A 24149-nucleotide genomic window follows, 5' to 3' on the forward strand; every position below is an offset into this window, starting at 1 on the left:
AGTGCTGTGCAGTGGGGGCTGCTGTGCCAGTGCTGTGCAGTGGGGGGGCTGCCGTGCCAGTGCTGTGCAGGGGGGCTGCCGTGCCAGTGCTGTGCAGTGTGGGGCTGCCGTGCCAATGCTGTGCAGTGGGAGGGCGGGCTGCCGTGCCATTGCTGTGCAGTGGGAGGGAGGGCTGCCGTGCCAGTGCTGTGCAGTGGGAGGGCGGGCTGCCGTGCCAGTGCTGTGCAGTGGGAGGGCGGGCTGCCGTGCCAGTGCTGTGCAGTGGGAGGGAGGGCTGCCGTGCCAGTGCTGTGCAGTGGGAGGGAGGGCTGCCGTGCCAGTGCTGTGCAGGGGGGGCTGCCGTGCCAGTGCTGTGCAGGGGGGGCTGCCGTGCCAGTGCTGTGCAGTGGGAGGGAGGGCTGCCGTGCCAGTGCTGTGCAGTGGGAGGGTGGGCTGCCGTGCCAGTGCTGTGCAGTGGGAGGGAGGGCTGCCGTGCCAGTGTTGTGCAGTGGGAGGGAGGGCTGCCGTGCCAGTGCTGTGCAGTGGGGCGGGCTGCCGTGCCAGTGCTGTGCAGTGGGAGGGAGGGCTGCCGTGCCAGTGCTGTGCAGTGGGGGGCTGCCGTGCCAGTGCTGTGCAGTGGGGGCTGCCGTGCCAGTGCTGTGCAGTGGGGGGGGGGGCTGCCGTGCCAGTGCTGTGCAGTGGGGGGGCTGCCGTGCCAGTGCTGTGCAGCGGGGGGCTGCCGTGCCAGTGATGTGCAGTGGGGGGCTGCCGTGCCAGTGCTGTGCGGTGGGGGCTGCCATGCCAGTGCTGTGCAGTGGGGGGCTGCCGTGCCAGTGCTGTGCAGTGGGGGGGGGCTGCTGTGCCAGTGCTGTGCAGTGGGGGGCTGCTGTGCCAGTGCTGTGCAGTGGGGGGCTGCCGTGACAGTGCTGTGCAGTGGGTGGGCTGCCGTGCCAGTACTGTGGGGGGGCGGGCTGCCGTGCTAGTGCTGTGCAGTGGGGGGGCTGCCGTGCCAGTGCTGTGCAGGGGGGGCTGCCGTGCCAGTGCTGTGCAGGGGGGGGGGGGGCTGCTGTGCCAGTGCTGTGCAGTGGGGGGGGGGCTGCCGTGCCAGTGCTGTGCAGGGGGGCTGCCGTGCCAGTGCTGTGCAGTGGGAGGGCGGGCTGCCGTGCCAGTGCTGTGCAGTGGGAGGGCGGGCTGCCGTGCCAGTGGGTGTGCGAGTCCCTGTGCTCCCGCCCCTCCTCTCCCTTGCCCTGCCCTCCTCCTGCCGCCCGGACCCATGTAGCACCATGACCGGCATCGCCGCCGCCTCCTTTTTCTCCAATACCTGCCGCTTCGGGGGCTGCGGGCTCCACTTCCCGACCCTGTGGGAGCTGATCGAGCACATCGAGGACAACCACATCGGTAGGAAGGGAGCCAGGGAAGGGGTGGCGCCTTCTCCACCGCGCTCCGGCTTTGGGCCCCGCGGCTCGCGTGAAGCGGCCGCCCGGTGGGTGGAGGGAGAGAGAGAGAGAGGGGGGGGGGGGGTCAGGCGCCGGCCGCGCTTCCTCGCTCGTCCCCACCCCCACGCATCCGGCCAGGCATGTTGGGTGGATGCACCACGGAGCCCCTCGTCGCAGGCCGCGCACTATCCGGACCCGCAGCCGCCGCCCCTCCCCCGGAGTCTCTGGAGGGTGCGGTCAGCGGGAGAACATTCGACGTGAAGAGCCGTGGCCCGGGTCCTAGGTGGACGTCGGGGGTCAGCTGCAGTCACGGCATCGGCTGTGGGGTGGAGGGGCGGGGTCGGGGTCGGGCCCGGACCGGGGGTACATTGCCCCCCCCCCCTTTCTTTCACATGTGCAAGGCATTGCACCTGAACTCTCACTGAGGGATCAGCAATTTAGGGCGGACCCTGCATTCAACTTAGTATTTGAGGGGAGTGAAAAGTTTGGATATCATTTTAAATGCACTGATCTTCGGAAAAGTTTGGTAATTCTCCTGTTGACTATTTAAACGCACATTTGAGATCTGATCTGCTCTCTAGCATTGACAATGGCAGAATTTGGACAGTGTTTCAAATGATTTTTGTCAGTAAAACAGCGCAGAATATGCTAAATTCTCTGTATAATGTCTTGCACGTGAACTGAACTGTTCTTGCAGTGTGACAGATGCTCATCACTCCTTTACGACTCATTATTACTACCTGATATCAGAGTTGGATGAATTTGTATATGTGGATAGTTGGCAGATTGCATGCCATGCACGTTCCTGGTTCTTCGATGGTCTCAAAAGGAATGACATCAAGTGTTCTCCTCCCCGGCTTGCAGAAATTCCGTGGACTGCTATTGGAATGCATTTCACTACTTCTGTTTTTGAGAGTTTGACATGCAAGATGATCAGCAAGCAAACCCTCACCACCTCAATGTACCCAGATGTTAAACAAGAAAATCTGCAGATGCTGGAGTTCTGCAAAACACAGATGTGATGGAGAAATGTTGTTGGTGATGCAACATCCAGAAGTAAAGGGTCACTAACATTTTGGGCCTCGGCCCTATTATTTCTGATGAAGAGCTAAGCTTTACTTCTTATGGATCCTGTGTGACCTGCTGACTTTCTCCAGCATACTTCTATATTGCATTATAACCAGGAATAGGCATATCTAAGGTGGGGCAGAGAACAGGGGTGTCACTTGCCAGGGTGGGGGGGGGGGGCACTGTCCTCCCCTTACCCACCCAATATCCAAGTCGCTAGCCCAATAATTCCAATCCAGGGGTGCAGTGCTGTGCTGCTGGGGGATCATTTGAACGCACCGGAGCGCCACTCCAGGCTGGGATCTCTTGGGGCTGCTCCGGCACGATCAGCACTTTGCTCAATGCAGGTTAAATGGGGAAAATTGCTGTCTTTGTCTTCCTTACCCATAATCCCCCAGACAGCTGGAACCGCTCTGTGTTTCCCTGGTGCTGGTGCCTGGCAGAACAGTTCCAACTGTGAGGGAGATTATGGTAAGAAAGATGAAGATGGCCATTCATCCCACATTGAGCAGAGCTGTGGCTAGCGGTAGCGATGCCGGCATGTGGGCACAGGATGGCAGAGACTGGTGTGGAGGTCTCTGCGGCAGCTGGTTCCCCTCAACCTCCGCCAGTGGTGTCGGCAGACAAGGTGGGGGGGGGGAGGTTACAGTACCTCTGCGTAGGACAAGCTCTACACCTCTCCGCCAGTCCCGAGGCTGTCACAGCAATGAGGCAGCGGGAGAGGACAGGTAATATTGACCAGGTTCCCCCCCCCAAACTGCAAGTGTATGCAAACAGGAGGCGCCTGTCCTTGTGCCGCTGTGCAGCCATGGAGACCCAAAGCATCGGCCAGCAGTCTCCAGAACCCCTGGCTGCAGGGACAGTTGTTTGAAGCACATTGACTGCTGGGCTCTGCTGCCTACGAACCTGGTGGCAGCATCAGGAAAGAACCCGAGCTGCCACCATCGAAGTGGCTTGGAGAGGTCACCAAGGATGGCGAGAAATCACTGGCCAGATGCGGGCTGTGGTGAAGACCTAGGCTTTGTTTTGGGATTACCAGATAAGGAAATTATTAGGGAGCATTGGCAAGCAGCCTGAGGTGGAGGAGGGAGGGAGCTCCAAGGGGAAATCCAGGAAAGTATCCACATATGCTGTTTAGATCAAGCGCAACACTTTCTCCAACCCATGCAAAGTGACCATACATGTTAAAGAGTTGGTGGCAAGCATGCACTCAGATAGGTACCTTATAAGCACCAACAATGCACATCGCTAGCTAGAGATCAACAGAGAGATTGGCACTGTCCATAGAATTAAAATAAAAATAACAGCCTACCAATACACTGAGTAGGGTTGGGGGGGGGGGGGGGGGGGGTCACAAGTGCCACCCCTTGGCCAGCTTTAATCTCCCAACAGAGTATAACATTTTCTTTTCCAAAGAAAGTTTGGCCTTTGTTCATTTTATCTATGCTCTATCATCTAATTTCTGAAAAGAACCATTGGAAATATGGCTGTATAGAAACTCTCCAAACTGATAAATTCAAATAAAAATGAGAAGTGTGAAAATTGTAAGGTGAGGGGGAATATTCATAGACCTCATATTACCTGACAATGTTCGCCATTCCTTCATCAGACTCAGAACTTTACCACTAATGCTGGAGTTTTATAAAGAAAACAGCAAAGAGTTTAATTGGGAGGCCTTTTTTGTGCATTTTTTTAAAAAAACAGGGTGGGGGGGAGAAGGAGCTCCTGTACCTTGGCCTTTTTAAAAAGAATATCAATGTCGGGCCTGGATATTTCTGTTTCCTAGTTCTCAATTCACTCACCTACATAAACAAATGTAATATCAAGGAGCACTTGTCCTGACAGCTTCTCTTTCAGCTCTGATCTCATTGATAAGCCCCTGTTATTCAAGAATGCAATAAATGCCCTATTTTTCTTTCTATGTTGTGTCTTCCTAACCTCCCATTTTTCTCCTGTTCACTAGCCAAAATAAATTCCTGATCCCTTGGTTCCCTCTCCCACACTTCCAAATCTCATTCTCATCAAGTTGTAACTTTCCAACTTGAATCACCAACTTTATGCATATATTTGGAGATCAAATATTTCAAAATACCTTCTTGCCCCTCCTTCTTATTCCAAAACACTAACTGCTACTGAGCAGCCCAGTGTCCCAAATCTATGGGAAGCTTTCCCACTCTACCTCTGCAGTCTCAAGCACTAGGCTGCTGTGGACGCAGAGTTGTCCTGGCAATTCCTTCCCTTGCACATTGGCTTCTGGGCATCCTGCTTGAGTCTTGTCTTTCTTATGCTGGTCTCTCGACTCCCCTGATGATGTCGTTACATCTTCCCAATTAAAACCTGAAAGTGGAATTGTCCAGTCTTCCTTCCCTCTTATGTAGGCCCACTTATTATCATTGAATCTTATCTCCTTTCCCCCTCTCCCACCTAATGCCCAGACATTCCTGATCTTGTTTTCACTATATTACTTGTCTATCTTGCTTCTCGTTAGCCACCCTATTCCAGTTCCTTTGCATGCAAAGTCAGCGATGACTCCTGTTTCAAATTCTGAAGGCCTAATAATATGCCATGAAATCTAAAAGTTGTAGTTCTCCAATGGTTTGGAGAAACAGGTCCCAGGAGACTTTGCAGTTTGAATTTTATCAAGTCTCAGAAGAAACTAATGAAATCTTTCTGCAGATGATAGTTTGATAAATCTGCTTTCAGGATGCACTGAAAATAACTGCAGGTCAAATCGCAATGCCTTAGACTCTGATGTAAAGGTAATCGCAGATCAGTAATTTTAAAATCTGAGAACTTCAATACTGACACAGATATGTTGAAATAAAATCACTGGGCAGACTCAGCGAAATGATGACGCATCATTGAATATCAATGATCTGAAACATCTGAAATTCAAGCATTGTCAAGCAAGTGACACAGAAATATTAATGAATGTTAATAAATTATCATTTTAAAGTTTTACAAGTAAATAACTACATATTAATAAAACAATAAAACCTCACTGACAAAAGGCAAAGGAGGAAAAACCCAACCCAACCAACCAATTTTCCCCTGCAACTGCTGCAACCGTGTCTGCCTGTCCCGCATCGGACTTGTCAGTCACAAACGAGCCTGCAGCTGACGTGGACACTTACCCCCTCCATAAATCTTCGTCTGCGAAGCCAAGCCAAAGAAGAATAAAACATTTTAAATTTGCATTGAGTGCTGTGACTAAACACATGCCATTGCTCTAACATCGAAATGTACTCGGTCCCAAGAAATTGATATACTATATTCTTTGCAGTACGTAAATGTTCTAATATGAATGCCAGTAGCACATTGCATATATTAGCAGAAGCCAAGATATAATTGTATATACAATACAAACAAAATAATAATGGAAAGAGTACTTATTCATGAAGGTATTGCCCCTTGGAGATTAATGAATTGTATAGAAACATTTGTTTATTATGTGCCTGTCTGCAAGCTCATGCCCGAAGGTAATACTTGATGCATTATAAATCAAATACAGCTTCTGTGCTTTCATAAGCTGTACTTCACTTCATAGAGTGTCCAAGTTGTTCAAGGGAAGTTTATTCACTGTTCTATGGCATCGAGTACAAACACCATATTGGTCTTTGGACTTTCTTACTATACAGAATGTATCAGTAATTATTAGCACATTATAAATTAAGGTGATTTAAAATGGTTCAGACATTAATTCTTATTCTAAAAGCAACAGTAAATATGTTGACTTTTCATTTGATCATTTATTGACTTAATGTAAATGATCACTAGAAGAACAGTGACAGAAGGGCTTAGTGATGAGCAAATAGATTGTGAAAGGTTTATCTACAATAATTCCCTGAGTAGTGTTTGTTGTGACTAATGTATCAAAGCAAAATCTGTATAGGAGATGATTATAACACAAACTAATATTTCTTTGTAATATAAAAGGAAATCCTATTAAAACGTATTGGTGAAATGTTACATAACACATTTCAATTACCTCAGCTGCAATAGGTTGTCCTTCATGTTGTTAGCAAATGTTAAACACAAACTGATCAAAGATAAACTGTTTCTATTCTGATTATTTCTATTTCCTGACATGTCTGTAAGACATAAAACTAACATCTGCATGTACTTCCTGTCAATTAAATATTACATCCTCCCAAAACATTTGTAACTTGCATTACGATTTTCATCATAAATTTGTATTTTCACTTTGATAGAAACTGCCCATGAAAATTTGTTTCATAACTTAATCATGACTCAAATTTTCATCTTGGAATTCTAGTCTAAAATGTACATAGCCATTGGGTCTCAACAAACTTTGTACCTGCTTGCCAATGTATTTCATTAATCAGTTTATATAAACTAGGTATAATTTATTACTGTGAAATGGAGTTTGAATTATCTTGTCTTCTTCTGGCTATCCATCCTGTACGATGATGATGGTTCCTTTCAGTCATTTTGTGGGGTGTGATATGTGCGTCCTGGAGAGGCCGTGGAGGCCGATTCTTGACAAGGCCCTGCTTGCCACATACTTGTCAGGTGAGGCTGGAGGGGCAACAGGAGCAGAAGCTCTGATGTGGTGCTTCCAATGCCTTTCCTCTGTTGCTTTTTGAGCTTGTTCTCAACAGCGTCCACACCCTTTCTGATGGCTTCCCTCCACTGTAAACAATCTTGAACCAGATCCTCATATGTTGACGGGGCAATATCGGGTTTCTTTAGGCTCCTGTACAGAAGATCCTTGTACCGTAGTCACTGGCCTCCTCGTTTTCGGGTACCACTGGACAGTTGCCCCTGCAAGATGTCCTCGGGCAGTCTTCCGTCAGGCATTCTGACAATGTATCCTGCCCAGTGCATTTGGGCCAACATCATCAAGGTTGAAACTGCTGGCATTCCGGCTTGAGAATGGACCTTGATATTGGAGACCTTGTCTTGCCAGGTGATCTTCATTAGAGAAAGTAGGTGACGCTGCTGCAGTTGGCCAAGCTGTTGGGAGTGACTCTGATATGGGCACCACGTCATATAGCAAACCTGTTATGACAATGGTCCTGTACACCTTGGACTTGGTGGCCAACCTGATGTTCTGTGACCAAGCCCAATCTTTCAGCTGACCAAAGGCAAAGCAGGATTTATGATGCTGACTCAGTCTCTACATCTAGAGAAGCTGAGGATGTTATTATGCTGCCCAGGGAGTAAAACTTGTTGGCAGCATTGAGATGAGTGTCAACAATGAGGACAGTTGGTTCTTCGCCCAGGGATTGATTGGTACAAAACCTCCGTCCTTTTCAGGCTGATTGTCAATCCGTAGCTCTTAGCAGCACTGGTAATTCTTCAAGAGAGTGGGGAACCAGTGCACAGTCATCAGTAAACTGTAGTTTGTGCACCACAATGTCCTCGACTTTTGTTTTTGCACTCAGGTTTACGAGGTTGAGGAGCCTGCTATCAGCCCTCATTTGTAGGAAGACCCTTAACTTCAAGTCTGATGTGGCATCCTGAAGAACAGTAGTGAAGAATAGTCCAAAGAGAGTAGGAGCCAAAACACAACTCTGTTTTATGCCACTGCTGATGGAAAATGGGTCTGACAACTCACCACACACACTGACGTGGCCTTCAATACCTTCATGGAACCCTAACAGATGAAGTTGGCGGGGTGGGGGGGGGGGGGGGGCAACTGAATTTTTGTAAGACCTTCCACAGGCCATGTCTACTAACAGTGCCAAATGCTTTGGTTAGATCTGCAAATGTGACGTAGAGACTTCTCTGCTGCTCAACACATTTCTCTTGGAGCTGCCTCAGTGAGAAGATCATAGCCACTGTACTACGGCCTGTTCAAAAACCACACTGGCTTTCTGGAAGGATGTTGTCATTGATGTCTAAGGATGATCTTCGTGAGGCATTTTCCCACAACTGACAGGAGAGAGATGTCACGATAATTGTTGCAATCTCTCTCGTCTCCCTTGTTCTTGTAGGTGGTCACGATTGATGCGTCTTTGAAATCTAGTGGAGGTTCTGCAGTTCCCCTCAACTTTGTGAATAGCTGGTGCAGGCAGCTACCATACTGGTAGCTGCAATACTGTCAGGTCTTGGGGCTTTGTTGGGTTTTAGCTGTTTGATGGCTTTGATGACCTCGTGAATAGTAGGGAGAGCATCTAGCTCGAAGAATATGGGTCGAGTGTATACTCTGCCTAGTGCTTCATCGGTGATGGTTCCTGGTCTATTCAACAGCTCAAGGAAGTGTTCTTGCCATCTTTTCAAGTGCTCTGACTTTTCAGTGAAAATCGATGTTCTGTCTTTGCTCAGGAGTTGTGAGGTACCTTGCCTTGATGGACCATACACAGCCTTGATTGCTTCATAGAAGCTTCTTGAATCATTACAGTGAGCGAAGGCTTGTAACTCCTTGGCCTTGATCACCCACTACTGGTCTTTCATAGCTCTGAGCTGCCTGTGCGAAGTTGATTTTACACTCAAAAAGGCACTTTTTTTTTGGAACTTGAATTTGTGTGTTGAAGAAGAGCTTGGTGTGCGATTGATGTTAGAAGATCTTGCGCAGATTCATTGTTCTCATCAAACGGGTCCTGATGCTTGCACTTGACTTACCCCAAGGTGTCCGAGGCAGTGCTGTAGACCATTTCTTTGAAAGCTTTCCAGTACTCAGTAATATCGTCTGGTGAATTCTCAACCAGTCTGCTTAGCACATTTTCCATGGAGGATTTCAGGACTGCACACTCAGTGTTTCAATTTGGTGGTTTCAGTTTTTTTGGTGGTTTGGCAGCAATCATTCTGCTTAGAGGTTTGATCGATAAACATTGATCCAACCACTCCATTTGATGAACAGTTGAGTATTCATCTCCATGCTTATCTCTGATGAGACAAACGTCAGAGATCTCTCATCAGGTGATGACATAGTCAATGAGATGCCAGGTTTTAGATTGTGGATGCATCCATGTGCATTTGAGCTTGTTGGCAATCTGAACAGTGTGTTAGTAATGCATTTTGAATTCTGTATACATTGAGAGAAGCAGTAGACCGTTACCCTTACTGTTGCCAATCTTTTGGCATCCGATCACACCAGGCCACACAATGGACACCTTGTCAACCTGACCATTAAAATCTCCCAGCTACCAGTTGCCATGCTACTGATGGTGGTTTCAAGATCAATGCCTCCTTGACTTAATTGGGGTTGGTCAAAGTTGGAGCATAAACATTGACTATGGTGAGGTGGTGCTTTGCTTGCAGAGGTATCTGGATTCAATCAAATATAGCAACCGGCAGGGTTGGTAGCTTTGTTGCGAGGCAGTTCTTGATAGCCAAGCACACCAGATTCTATTTTTTCTTCTTCAGGCCTGCCATACCAGCAGAATGTGTACCCTCCTTTCTTTTCACACAGAGGGCCCTGTCCAGCGAGTTGAGACTCCTGGAGAGTCGCAATATCCAATCTGTAGTCCTTGAGCATATGGGCAACAAGTGCAGGATCTCCCTGGGGGAATTAGAAATAGCATTGTCCAATAGAGTTCGTATATTCAATGAAACGACAATCACATTCTGCTTGTGATTCTTACCACTAGAGTTGGACGATCCGCCAGCTGCGGCAGACTGGCTAGGTTGGTGAGTTATCCTGTACACCTTGGTTGAATTATTTACATTCCTAACCATTCTGCAATGTAAGATTACACATGATTACACTTGATCAAGACTTCCAATGTCAGTGATCCTATAAATTTAATACTTTTATTGATATCTGAATGGTTGACGTTGAAAATGATCCACATTTATTGACATCTTCCAGATGCGATATACAGTTGACTTTGGCAATTTCACTGGAATAATGGGATTCGAAAGCTTATCCTGATTTAAACTTCATGTTACAAAGAAGTTTTAGTGCAAATGCATTAGACAGAGTAATGCTCAGCTGTGTAGAAAGGAGTCTACAGTACAATTCTGGTTATCCGAAATCGGATTCTCCAAAATCCTCATTTATCCTGTTACGCTGCCCAGCAGCAGTTGAGAGATGCATAGAGAAATGGGATAATTTTAACACACAATTTATTAATAAACTAACAATAATAGAATTACAACTCTATATGAACAACAGATTATTATATGGTATATTTGGGGAAGAAGACCCAGACCATTACAGTCCAAGCCCAAATGCCCTGAAAAATCACTAAAAATTCCCCAAAACAAAACCCCTAAGTCAGTCATATCAAGTCAGTCAGTCAAGAAGGATCTGGTTTCCAGGCTTGGGATTATTTGTTTCCTTGTCCACTTGTCTTTTAGTTAGAGGCTGTATCCACATGACCATGGTCCTTATAGACTTTCAAACCTGTCAGTGAAACACGAGGCTTGCTTGAGTTTCGAATGTGGCCACAACCACCTTTACTTCCTTCACCCGGGAATTTTCACAGTATCCTGGTCACCACATGAGGTTCACGCCTTCAAAGCGCTTCTTAGGGTTACCAAGTAACCTGTTATACGGGTCTTTCAAAGCCCTCTGTAGGGTTAACAAGTCACCTTCTGTCATGCGAGTCCTCTCCTCTGGCCGCCCTTGCTTGAGTGGTCCCGTGACTCCTGCACACAAAGTCCTCCTCTTGAAAGGGGTCGGGAGAGGCACTAGTCAGTCTCACACACACTCTGAGTTTCAGAATTCCCCAAACTGCTGTCAGAACAGTGATGGCACCCGTAGACGAAGTAGCTCACACTAACTTACAGCTTCAGACAGCAGTGCTAGCACCCGTGAACAAAGCAATTCAACGTGTGGCTTGCTGAAGCTGCCGGGTGAGCACGCACAGTCACTGCATGCAGTCTAATCCACTGACTAACTTTTTCAAAACTAGCACGCTGGGCTTTTTAAACCGCCCAAGTGTGTGCCTCCAGCTCTCCCCATTGGTGAAGAGAGGTTAACAGCCACAGGCTTGCTCTCCGAGTCCATGGACTTCCAGTGGGTGATTCCCATGCTTTGACAGCTGTCCCAAGTTCCCTAGTGGTATCCCAGCATTATTACAGCTCCTAGGACCTGTCAAGTCCCCTGCAGTCAGTTCAGTCCTGTTCTCAGTCAAAAATAAAATTGTCCGAGGTCCATAATAATCAGAAAAATAAATTAAAAATTTTGGATAAATAAACAAACCAGAAATCCTCATTTATCCGAAATTTTTTTCCAAGCTGAATTGACCTCTCAAGTTGGGGAAAAAGAATTCACTCGACATGAAATTAGAACGACTATTGTCCTTGTTTCAGGTAACTCCCTCCCCTCTCTCTTTTCATTTCTTCTTTACTTTCCCTTATTGACTTTTCTCTCCAACTTCCCTCTCAAACTACGTGCCGCTGTCTCCCAGCTGCAGATGGTCAGAAGAATCCCTTGTCTTGGCGTCATCAAGGAGAGTGGCCTCTTGGGCAAGAGTGGGGACCTCGGTGGGGAGGTGTCAGTGATTGGCGGCGGCAGCAGGCATTTTTTTTTGGGTGAGAATTAAACATTATTTTAAAGCTTAAAAAGCCTTCCCTTGTTGTTTGTTGTTGATTAAACACTTACAAGTTGATTTGCTTATGCTGCTGGGCTGTTTTTTTAAAAAAATGACCAGTTCTCCAAAAAAAAAGTTTATCCGATATAGGCCCGATCCTGATCATTTCGGATAATCGGAGTTGTACTGTACTTTGATTCCCAATTTATACTTGAAATTGTTGCAACTGGAATTTCAGTGTGTACTCTGTATCTTGTCTCGGGAACTGACGCCTCATTATCAATTTACTGGCTCATGTTGTTCTCACTTAGAAAATGCACATTAAGGGGCATTAAATACAAATAGGATTATTTTCTGCTCTACTGCATTGTGTGGGGAGTAACAAGAGAATTACGGTAGCTGCTGGGTGAGAAGATTGAATGTTGGGTGAGGTTCTGGAAGGTTGCCAAAGTTTAGAATTGCACCCAGCAGACTTCGTATCCCATAATTTGGGAGTGATATAAAAATAAATTTAAATTTTATGCTATACTTCTATCCTCCCCCTGATGCCCCATATGCACTTAACTACGCCTAATAATTAAAGGCAAAGTTCCGAATTTCGGATTTTTCCAGATTTCGGAAAGCTAGATTTAAGCCCACCCAAATTGTGCTGCTGTATCCACTCTCACCCCCCCACACCCCCCCGCCTGACTCGCGCTCCTGGTCTCCACCCACCCTCCACCTGCCCGACTCGCGCTGCCGCCTCTCTCCCCACTTGCTGGATTTTGGAGCTTTCCAGAATTTAGATTTCCGGATAAAGGATTGTGTACCTGTAATTGATATCCTGGGGCTGAATCTTCTAGGACCTGGATTGCCTTCTGCAGTTACACGGCTGGCCATACCCAGAGTCCTCGGTTGTGCAATTGTGTAAAGAGTGAAGCCAGTGACATCAGTTTAAATTAGAATAAAAGATTTTAAAATTAAAGTCTGGGCATTGGAAATCCTTAGCAGCAGTTTGCCTTCTCCACAACTAACTTCTTTGTGTGGATGGTGCAAAAAAAAAGGTTATCAGTGCAGGCAACTTCATGTCTTTGGAATTTTGAGTTGCTTAAGATTTGCTGCCCATCTACTTGAGATTTTGGGTTTTCTGGTTCTTCCCTTCCAAGCATAGTCAATGTTTATTGCAATTTAAATTTTTTTGGATGCAAGTTTCCATGTATTTGTTGGGCAGGTGTTTATGATGGTTTGTCAACAAAAAATTGATACCCACAACTGTTCAGTTACATTGATGACTTGGAGGAGGGGACAAAATGTGGTGTAGCCAAGTTTGCGGATGACACCAAAATGAGTGGAAGAGCAAATTGTAATGAGGATGTGGAGAGTCTGCAGAGGGATATAGTTAAGCTGGATGAGTGGGCAAAGGTCTGGCAGATGGAGTACAATGTTAGTAAGTGTGAGGTTATCCACTTTGGCAAGAAAAATAAAAGAGCTGAATATTATTTAAAGGGTGAAAAACTACAGGATGTTGTTGTGCAGAGGGACTTGGGAGTGCTTGTGCATGAATCGCAAAAAGTTAGGTTGCAGGTGCAGCAGGTTATTAAGAAGGCAAATGGAATGTTGGCCTTCATCGCTAGAGGAATTGAATTCAGGAGTAGGGAGGTAATGTTGCAACTGTATAAGGTACTGGTGAGACCGCACCTGGAGTACTGTGTCCAGTTCTGGTCTCCATATTTGAGGAAGGATATACTGGCTTTGGAGACAGTCCAGAGGAGGTTTACTAGGTTGATCCCTGGGATGAAGGGGTTGACTTATGATGAAAGATTAAATCGTCTAGGATTGTATTCGCTCGAGTTCAGAAGAATGAGAGGAGATCTTATAGAAACATATAGGATTATGAAGGGTATGGATAGGATAGATGTAGGGAGGTTTTTTGAGCTGGCCGGGGAAACTAAAATGAGAGGACACAGTCTCAAGATTCAGGGGAGTAGATTTAGGACAGAGATGAGGAAAAATAGTTTTTCCCAGAGAGTAGTGATTGTTTGGAATTCTCTAACCAGGGAAGTGGTTGAGGCTGCCTCATTAAACATATTTAAAATTTGGTTAGATAAATTTTTACATGATAGAGGAATTAGGGGATATGGGGAGAAGGCAGGTAGGTGGAGTTAGGTCATAAATTAGATCAGCCATGATCGTATTGAATGGCGGAGCAGGCTCGATGGACCATTTTGGCCTACTCCTGTTCCTACTTCCTATGTTCAAGATCTTGTAATGTCCTAAAATATGCCATGGTATTGCTAATATTTAACAAAATGGAAGCAGAAATAACCTAATTGGCCCTTCAAGCCTGTTCCACCATTCATCAACCTAATGGTTGATTTTTTCAGCTTCATTTTCCTTTCTCCATTTCCAATGATACCCTTGATTCCAGAAATCTATTAATTTCTTTCTTTATTGAATGAACTCAGTGTTACCCTTATCCTGAGCTCTGACACTCTATTCCAGGCTTCCAACTGGGGAGATAATTATTTTGAGCTCTATCTATCATCTTTCATTCTTTTGAGCTCTAGTGATATACAAGGCCAACCTACTCATTGACTTTTTGTACAACAAGCCTGCCAACTAGTCTGATGAATTTTTGTTCCACTTGGTGTGTAAGATAGGGAGATTAAAATTGTTGACCATATTCCATAAATCTTGATGTTTCTCATTTTTCAATTAATTCAGGAGCTATGAAACAAATTTTGAACGATCATTCTGGGCTCAATTTAAAAAAAAACACTGGAAGTTGAAAATGAGGAAAACAGAGTGGGAGGCCTATTCCATTTTGGATTATTTTGAACATTTTCATGATGTGGAACTTCAGAGCATTACACATTGAAATGCTATTGTTGAGGAAGTATTATGTTGCATTTACTGCAAGGATATTTGGCCCAACACAAGCTACACAAGCTACTTTTCAACTTTCTTCACGCAATGCCAGAGCATATCTTGTTCTTGTACCAACTTGCTGCCTTCTTGCATATCTCTGAGCTAGTTGCCTAAACTAATTCTTAGATGGTAGTGCAAGAAGCGCAGCCACCATGCTGAGGGTCGTTAATGATTGTCTTATTTGAATTTGGTGCGTGCCCCTTTGAGGGCAGCGTTGGTTCAATCACAATCGCTGCCCGAGGTGCGTGCCATGCGGGAGGTTTGAGTGAGGGAGAAATCCCCGACAGCACCATCTTCTCAGGGCTGCCCCTCCACGTGGCGTTACAAGCGGGGCCGGTTTGCCCTGAGCGAGTGTGCCGCCACAGTAGCATATTTATTTTTTATTGGGTGGTCTTCGGGTAAAAACATTTTTTTTCCATTAATTTTATATCTCATCTCTAACCAACTTCTCTTTTGTAAACTTTTGCAAAATTTTAAAGATTTCTTTGAGATTATCCCTATGTTTATTGTTTTGTGAAGAATCCAAGGATAAACAATCTTACCTGTATATAATTTTCTTGTATTATCAGTTCCATTTTTTCAGTTCCATTTATATATGTGTTTTATGATGTAGTCCAAACAAGAGTCTGCACAAATCAAATACTTTTCCTGTGTTTTTCAAATCTATTTTTGGAAATGAAGTCAACATTTTTTTTTTGCTTTAAATTTCTTATGAACCAGTTGTTTCATCATTTATGACTGCATATCCTCAGATCATTCCTTTCTCAATTTTTAAACATATTTGAAATGAATCTGTGGTCTTGCTGCTCATTCCTTCAGAATCATTGCCTCATACTTATCAACATTAATTTGACAATTGCACAATCTTTCTTCATTAATTCATATCTTCCCTTTTTTCTTACAGTCCTCCTCTGCATTGCCTGTACTCCATCCCTAACTGAAATAAAAACGCAAGATACTGGAAGTACTCAGCAAGTTAGGCATCATCTGTAGAAATAGAGTAGATGTTGCCTAGGCTGCTAAATGTTTCTAGAATCTGTTTTTATTCCCAATTCCATTTCTGTGCCAGTATCTTCAAAGGTGCAGGGGCCTAAAGTTGAGCACTCAACGGCACAAGGACAGCTTCTTTCCCGCTGCCATCAGATTCCTGAATAATCAATGAACCACAGACACTGCTTTACTTTTTGTGCACTATTATTTTAATTTGTTTTATAGTAATGTAGTAAGATGGTTATAAAACGAATGTTTGCACAAAGACGCTGCTGCAAAAACACTGAATTTCATGACAATAAATTCTGATTCTGATTTCTAGAAGTCAGTACACGTATAATGTCACTATAGATCTTGTACTCACTTCCATTTGGTCGGCCCAGTGTTCTCTTGGCAAATAGAGAACAGTTGTTACAGTTTAAGTTTATAATGATCTGATTGTACATGTTAAACATTGTGCAGGGAGGTGGGACTAGAAAGGGGTGTTTGGTTCGGTGCGGACTAGAAGGGCCTAATGGCCTGTTTCCGTGCTGTAATTGTTATGTTATATGTTATGTTATGAAACAACATTTCTCCAGACCATGGTGCACATACAAAAACACAATATATAATACTTTTTCACATTATTGAAAATTTGATTTTACAAAGAAACCTGAATTCACTTTTATGAAAGGATTTGAATGGGTTTTTTGCTTTTACGAATAGTAGTGAATGGGTTTCCCTTTACGCCATTTCGGTTTACAAAAGGTTTCATAGGAACACTCTAGCTTCGTAAAGCAGGATATACCTGTAGTCATATTTCAGATTTGTTGTCATGCATACATTACATACATTACATAGCATACAACCCTGAGATTCTTTTAGTTGCATAAATAATCAAAATAAATGTATATAAATACTTGCTGATTCACACTGTTACAGGATGCAGGAAGAATCTATTCCCCAGCCTAGCAGTGATCATTTTGATGCTCCTGTACCTCCTTTGATAGTAGGGGGTTAAAGATACTGGCACACAATGGAAGGGGTCTTGTATAATTCCTTGAACCCTATTCAGACAATGCTGCCAGTAAATGTCGTCAGTAGAGGACCCCAGTGATCCTCTTGGCGGTTTAAATAATACTCTGTATAGACTTCCGGTCTGATACTTTGCAGATACCATCGGACTTGTCAGCCACAAACGAGCCTGCAGCTGACGTGGACTTTTTACCCCCTCCATAAATCTTCGTCCGCCAAGCCAAAGACCACACAATTATTCAGCCAGAGAGGACACACTCATTTGTACTCCTCTAAAAGAATGTCAAGATAGGAACTGCTGCACCTTCCCGACTAATGAGGAGGTGTTGTGAGTAGGTTGTCATTTTTATGCACGTCACTGAATTTTGTGCTCTCTCTCCATGTTGGAACCGTTGATGTGTAATGGAGAATGGTTGACATTCATCCTCCTGAAGTCCACACATCATCTCCTTTGTCTTGTCCATGTTGGGACTCTAGTTGTTATTTTACAAGTCTTTCAACCTTCTCTTTGTAATGCAACTCATTGTGCTTGCTGATTATGTCAATTACTGTTGTAGCATCTGCAAATTTGATGATTCTTTTAGAACTGAATTTGCCAGTGCAGTCGTGAGTTGGCGGCGTGAACAGTAGCAGGCTGAGCACACAGCCCTGAAATATGCCAGTGCTCACTGTGATGAGGGTTGGGGTTTTGCTGCCAAACCAGATACATTGTGGTCTTTTTGTCAAAGAAGTCCAGAATCCAGTTGAGTCCCAGTGTTGACAGCTCATCCACCTCAGCCTTTGAGGTGTGATCATGTTGAATGTCAAGCTGAAGTCAATGTACAACAGCCTGGCATACAAGGCATTGTTCCCTAGGTGGGTCAGGGTGAGGTGGAGGCTCAAGGCAATTGCATCATCTATGGACCAGTTTGGACAGTATGCAAACTTGAACAACTCCAGTGTTGCTGGAAAGTGTGCTTTGATAGATCATCCCAGTTTCCGCCAAGTGAGAATTTCATAAGCAGAAAGAATTTTGGTACATATCTTCTTTCTTTCTTTGGCTTGGCTTCACGGACGAAGATTTATGGAGGGGTAATGTCCATGTCAGCTGCAGGCTCGTTGGTGGCTGACAAGTCCGATGCGGGACAGGCAGACACGGTTGCAGCGGTTGCAAGGGAAAATTGGTGGGTTGGGGTTGGGTGTTGGGTTTTTCCTCCTTTGTCTTTTGTCAGTGAGGTGGGCTCTGCAGTCTTCTTCAAAGGAGGTTACTGCCTGCCGAACTGTGAGGCGCCAAGATGCATGGTTTGAGGCGATATCAGCCCACTGGCGGTGGTCAATGTGGCAGGCATCAAGAGATTTCTTTAGGCAGTCCTTGTACCTCTTTGGTGCACCTCTGTCTCGGTGGCCAGTGGAGAGCTCGCCATATAACACAATCTTGGGAAGGCAATGGTCGTCCATTCTGGAGACGTGACCTACCCAGCGCAGTTTGATCTTCAGCAGCGTGGATTCGATGCTGTCGGCCTCTCCCATCTCGAGTACTTCGATGTTGGAGATGAAGTCGTTCCAATGAATGTTGAGGATGGGTATATAACAGATCTTTATGTTATGATATCTGTGCCTTTTTTTTCCAGTTTAACAATTTCCTTAGCTTTCCAATAGCAAGTATTAAGCTAATTGATTTGTAATTTCCTAGTCTTGGTCTTTTTAAATTTAGGACTCTTTATCGCTGTCTATCAGTGCCCTAATTTTTTTTTTCTATAATGCAATAATGCTTTTGGTTTCTCTTTAGTAAGATGTATCCAGATATAATTGATCTTTACTTTTGTAATTATCTTTCCTCCTTTTACATTGAATGTATTTTTCATATTTTATAATCTCTAATTGTATTTGTCTATTATTTTGTGAAAACAAAACAAGTATTCAATATTTATTCTTAAGTCTCTTGGATCACTATGAATTTGTTGGTCTTTGTGGCCTATCACGATTTTTCTTTTGATATCTGCTTTATAGTTTATTCATTGCTAAATAATTTTGTATTCTCTTTGCCTGATGGTTTCTTTTATCCCCAAATCATTTGATGTTCCTTTTTGCCTTTTTCTCCTTTTATTGTTTATGGAATTAATTCCTGTTGTGCAGTTTTTCTTTTTCCTTATGGTGTCATGACTAGATCTTTTATTTTTCCTTGCTTTGCAATGGAATATATTTCTGTAGACTCACAATCACTGTTTTAAATATTTCCTGTTCTTTGTAAATTTCTATTCTTTCAAGAGAGGAGTAGGTATAATGTTCAAATGGCAGTGTTTTAGTTTAGTTTGGGCATCCTATTCAGTGAGGCATCGTAGGCCAAAGGACCTCTGTTGTACTTCATCAAAGTATTTTTCCAGTTTATTTTTGTCGGTTCCAATCTCATCCCCTTAGGTAAACTTCCTTCAGTTTATTGCTTCCGTAATAATATCATTATTATTTAAATTACCTTTAAATATTATCACAAACATTCTAGCTACTGTCTGGATGTTGCTCCAAACATGCCAGTCTTGCTTTTGTTTTATTACCTGGATTCTATTGGGCCCTTTTCATGTTTGGTAATTTATATACTGAATAAGAATGGACCCATCATAAGTACTTGATTCTTGTTCAGTTTTACCATGTTTTTTTGCCAATAATCTGTACTTTTTTTTTTAATCTGCCCTTTTTTAATGTTATCCTTCTGAATAAATATTATAGCAAGCTTTGTTATTGTTGGTGGCACTGTAGGTTTGATTTATTGATTATCTTTCTTTCAACCCATGTGCATTCTGTTCCTGCTTTCTTTTGGGCATGTTCATTCTCTTCATTGCCGTTTGTACGGCTTCCCCTTAAAACCTCCCATTTCAGCTGAACGTTTGGTTATCACTGCAGAGATTACCAATGTGTTTGGTGCTTCTGTGAAGCACTTTGCGATGCTGTGGTAGCAGTTAGAGGCAAATGCCATTTGGGAAGGTTTAAACCAGCCATTCTCAACGGTGGCCCTATGGACCAATGAGGGGCCACAACATGTTAAAGTAAAAGCCTTGTTTTCACGTAACATCAATATTTTTTTATGTTTTCTTATTTCGTTGGTAGGAGAGAAGTACAGAAGAAACCAAAACTTGGCTGCTTCACAGGGAAGGGGGCCCATAAACTCTGAGCTGAGTCCTCAGGAGGGGAGAATGGCTGGTCGAGATGGCCATCAATATGATCTTTTCATCATGGTTGTGGTTTAAGGCATTTGATGGTAGAGAAATATTGCCTTTTTGATTCTCTAATTAATACAAAACTCAGGAAACAAAAAAAAGGCGTTCCAGGAATTGAATTTAATTTTTTGACAATTTCAAGATTAGTGCACTCTTCATCTTGGAAAGCGTAAACAAGCTAGTCTTTTTTGAGAATTTATCCTCGTTTTAAGTTTGAAATAATGGTGCCTCTCCTAATTTGTGTTCTCTTTCATGCTCTGCTTTCCTCCACCTCTGAACAATTCCTCATCCTTGAAGTGCAGGTATGGAGGGACAAAGCATGGAAGGTTTTGGCACACTCACTCTCCCCTCCCCCTTCTTTTCCTGTCTCATAAATGTGTTCCAACACATGTATCAACCCACTATTTTGGCCCTTTCTCTGTTTTCCCTTTCCCTGACACCTTGTCTTGTTTCTCACTCCCTTGTGTTTCCCACCCATATTCCCATTTTGTTTCCTCCCTGTTTTGCCCAATTCTTGAGTGTCCCCCTCCCTTATCTCCCTTTTCTCCTGTTTTTCCCTGTATGTTTTCCCTCTTGTCCTTCCCTTTTCTCTATTCCACCCTTCTCCATCCACACCCCATAATCTCATGCATAATCTCCCAGTTATCACCCCCTCTGCATTTATCTTTTTTCTTGCTCTCCTTGGTTATGAAGCCTTTGTCTCTCTCACAGTATTGCTACTCATCTTGTAAATAACTCTACCTCTCCCATTCTAATCCGTAATGTCTCTCTCCCCTTGTCTCATGCAAATTCATTCTCTCTGAAGTGTCAACTGTTGTACTGAACACCATTGCAAGTTTGCCTCACACAAACCAATTGTTCCCTATAATTGTTCTTTGTTACAGAATATCTACTTGACAAACATTTGTTCATCATCCTGAGCAGATGAAACTTTTGGCACTTTCAGACAGCCAAAATACCCTGATGTAAAGCCGCATATTCTACCCCTATGCAGCTGTCAGGAGGCCACCTAAAAGAGCAAGAGGTGTCTCTGAGGCGCACTTTCCAACCCTCCTCTGAGAGGGATAGTCGCTGGAGCACTGAAGTCCTCACAGGCACTTGAATGCAGCCGCCTGAAAGCAGCTGCTAAGGAGATGACAATCAGCTGGCGAGGACCTGACAGCTCCCCTCCACACTGCCCCTGCCCCCCGGCGTGGGACGTCAGGGCAGGGGCAGCCGGCGCGGGACGTAATGGCTGAGGAAGTCCGACCTGCCGTCCCAGTGCTGACAGCCTGCGCCAGCTGCCCCAACCCTGACATCCCGAAGGGACAGGAGCTGAGTGCGCTCCAAGGCACCTCCTGAGCAGCTGTCTCTTTCAGGTGGCCAGCGCTGCGCTTTCAGTGCTGCCACCTGAACGACCATTCCACAGGTCTGAATCCGCTTTTGCAGGCGCATTCTTGGTGAAGAATGCACCTGAAAGCGGCTTATGTTAATCAAACTGTTTTAGTTTGGTAAGGTTGGAGATCATTTATAATTAGTTGAGTATTTCATAATATTCCTCTGTTCATTGACAACAGTTTCTAGCACAGAGCAAAAGTTGGCCAAATATTCTTGTATTATTTACAAAAATTCAGATATATATTATGGCCATTCAGGAAACAGAAATTAATCTTTACAGAATTCACAAATCTCTATTTGGGATGAAGAATAAAATAGTGATCATGGAATTTGTACAGAAAAATAATAAATAAATACTTTTTGTCAACTTGAATGGGAACTTGTGTTACAGAAAATCGCAGAATGAACTGTTCTAGGAATGGAATGTGATAGCTGTCACCCCTCCCCCCCCCCTCCACATATGGGGGTTGCCATTATTGGGTATTTAGTGGGTGGCCGTGATCTTTATTACATTTTGTGTTTCATTGTAAACAGTGATAATGTTATTGAAAGTTAAAACATTTATTTTAATTTCAGAAGCTGTATTGTAGAATTGATGTACAGAATACAGTTTTTTGTATATGTCATCAAAGTTATTCATTCAAGGTTCTTCTTCAATTACATCAGATTCTGTTGAGAATTCATCAATTTTTCACATAGATGCTACCACAAAACTATAGCAAATGCAGTGGCATGTGCAAATCTATTATTCAAGCCTGAGATTAAATAGATTGTGGGAATAATTTTGCTCATTGAAAATTGGACTATATTCCCATAATTGGACATGTGGGCATTTTCTTTAGAAATATATTTAAAGACCAAATGCTATGTAATTTATAATTGTATTTAAAAGTTGGGAAATAAAATGAATATATTATTTGAAATAGTTTGAGGCAGTGACAATAATTCTAAACTAATTTATTTGTTACAGTTATATACTCCAAGCAGCAATTGAATATGTGGAATTTTAAGATTATAATCTCCTGAAATATTTTGAGGTAATTTCTAGCACAATTTTATGTCCCCAGTGTTGTCATGTCACTTTTTAAAAATATGACAAAACCCTCTATTGATTTTTGTAATGGAGCAAAAATTTAACTTCAAACAATATGTGTCATCTTGGTGTAAGAGTAATAGCGGGTGAAGCATGCCTTTTATAATGAAGAAAATGGCCTTTGCCAATAATCCAGATAAAAGTGCTGGGCACTTTTCCAGAGAACTCATCAATTTCATATTTATTTGAAATGGCAAAGTACCAGACATGTCAGTCACAGTAAATTACAAATTGTGTGAAAGATTGGGGAAAGGATTTTTTTTTGTTGTAAGTGGAGAAAGAATTACTGGGTGAATTTGATGAGACCCTATGTTATTTGTCCCCACAGGATGGATTATTGTATTTTATTCATGGATCCAGTGCTTTTTCTTGGCAACACCTTCACACAAATTGCATTGAAATCTTTTACAACACAAGCAGATATAATTTTGTCATTTTCTCTTTTTTAGCTCATTGACATTTTGCTTAGAGTCATAAGAAATAGGGTTAGAACATTCACCTTCATCGTGGTCACTCTGCCATTCAGTAAGATCACGTTGATCTTTAACTTTTGTGTCTCTCCCCTGCTGGAACTGTAGATCCCTTGATTGTTTTAGTCTTTAAAATTCAATTGATAAAAAAATTGCTTCGAATTAAGTCATTTCGTGACCTGAGCTTTTAAAATGAACACTTGCCATATTTGAAATATATTTAAGAATTGGGGATATCAAAATGGATGGATCATTTCCTTGCATGATCTTATACAGTCCCTGTACTGGTCAATATTTTTGTATTTTTCCAGACTTTTCTTACCTTAGTCATTGTTCCTGAACAACAAACCCAGAAAATGCTAGATTCTTCTGGTTGGCCAGCATTTATGGAAAGAGAATTAGAATTAAATTCTCAGATCAAAAATCTTTTTTTGTCTGACATTGCAGTTGCAATTAAATCCTCCCTGAGCATAGAATCACCCTGTCTAGCAGTTTGGTTTACAGACACTGGTGCGTATACACTGTGGATTTAGACATTCTCACACTATGCACATCTATAATACTACCTCAATGCTTCTCATTGATTAAGTTAAAAAGTGGATATAGTTGGTCTTCACCCTTACCAGGACTGCTGTTTCTTTGGAATAATCAAATTCTGCAGTTTCAGTTCACACAGTCCTCTTTGTGGATTGCATTCATGTGGATTGACCTCCAATCTAATGCTCTACAGCCACTCTACCACACTGTGATGTAGCCAGTCAGGGAACTCTCAATAGAGTTCCTGTAGAAAGTTGACAGAATTTGGTCAGTAGCTTTTCCTGCTTTTGCCTTCTCAGGAAGTGCAGTGGCTGTTAGGCCTTCCTGACAAGTGAGGAGATATTATGTGTCCAGTATAAATCACTTCTTAAATGTTCTCTGAGGAACTTGGTGCTCTCCACTCTCTTGACAGTCGTGCTGTTAACGTATAGTGGAGAATGGTCTCTGATCCTCATGAAGTCCACAATCATCTCCTTTTTCTTGGCAATGTTGAGACTTGGGTTGTTAGTCTCGCACTATTTCATGAGATTTTCCTCCTCTTCTCTCTATTTCAACTCATCGTTGTTTCTGATGAGCCCCAACTACTATCCTGTCAGATTTTTAGATTTATTGTCAGAGTACATATATGACATCACAAACAA

General features: G+C 43.5%; 1 protein-coding gene across 4 annotated transcripts in view; it reads left to right on the forward strand.

The window, feature by feature from the left end:
• The first annotated feature begins 1215 nt into the window (after window positions 1-1215).
• LOC138751600 (juxtaposed with another zinc finger protein 1) overlaps window positions 1216-24149 on the forward strand; it is a 228436-nt gene continuing 205502 nt past the window's right edge. The window contains exons 1-2 of one of the 4 annotated variants that reach the window (XM_069914116.1): window positions 1306-1377; window positions 11807-11930. In XM_069914116.1, the coding sequence (XP_069770217.1) occupies window positions 11813-11930 (118 nt within the window). In that variant the 5' untranslated portion in view covers window positions 1306-1377; window positions 11807-11812. Of the gene's footprint in view, window positions 1378-11806; window positions 11931-24149 lie in introns of all 4 variants that reach the window. The other 3 variants (XM_069914118.1, XM_069914114.1, XM_069914115.1) reach the window with 3 other exon arrangements.

Source organism: Narcine bancroftii, chromosome 1, assembly GCF_036971445.1.
Source record: "Narcine bancroftii isolate sNarBan1 chromosome 1, sNarBan1.hap1, whole genome shotgun sequence".
In the NCBI taxonomy this organism is placed as follows: domain Eukaryota; kingdom Metazoa; phylum Chordata; class Chondrichthyes; order Torpediniformes; family Narcinidae; genus Narcine; species Narcine bancroftii.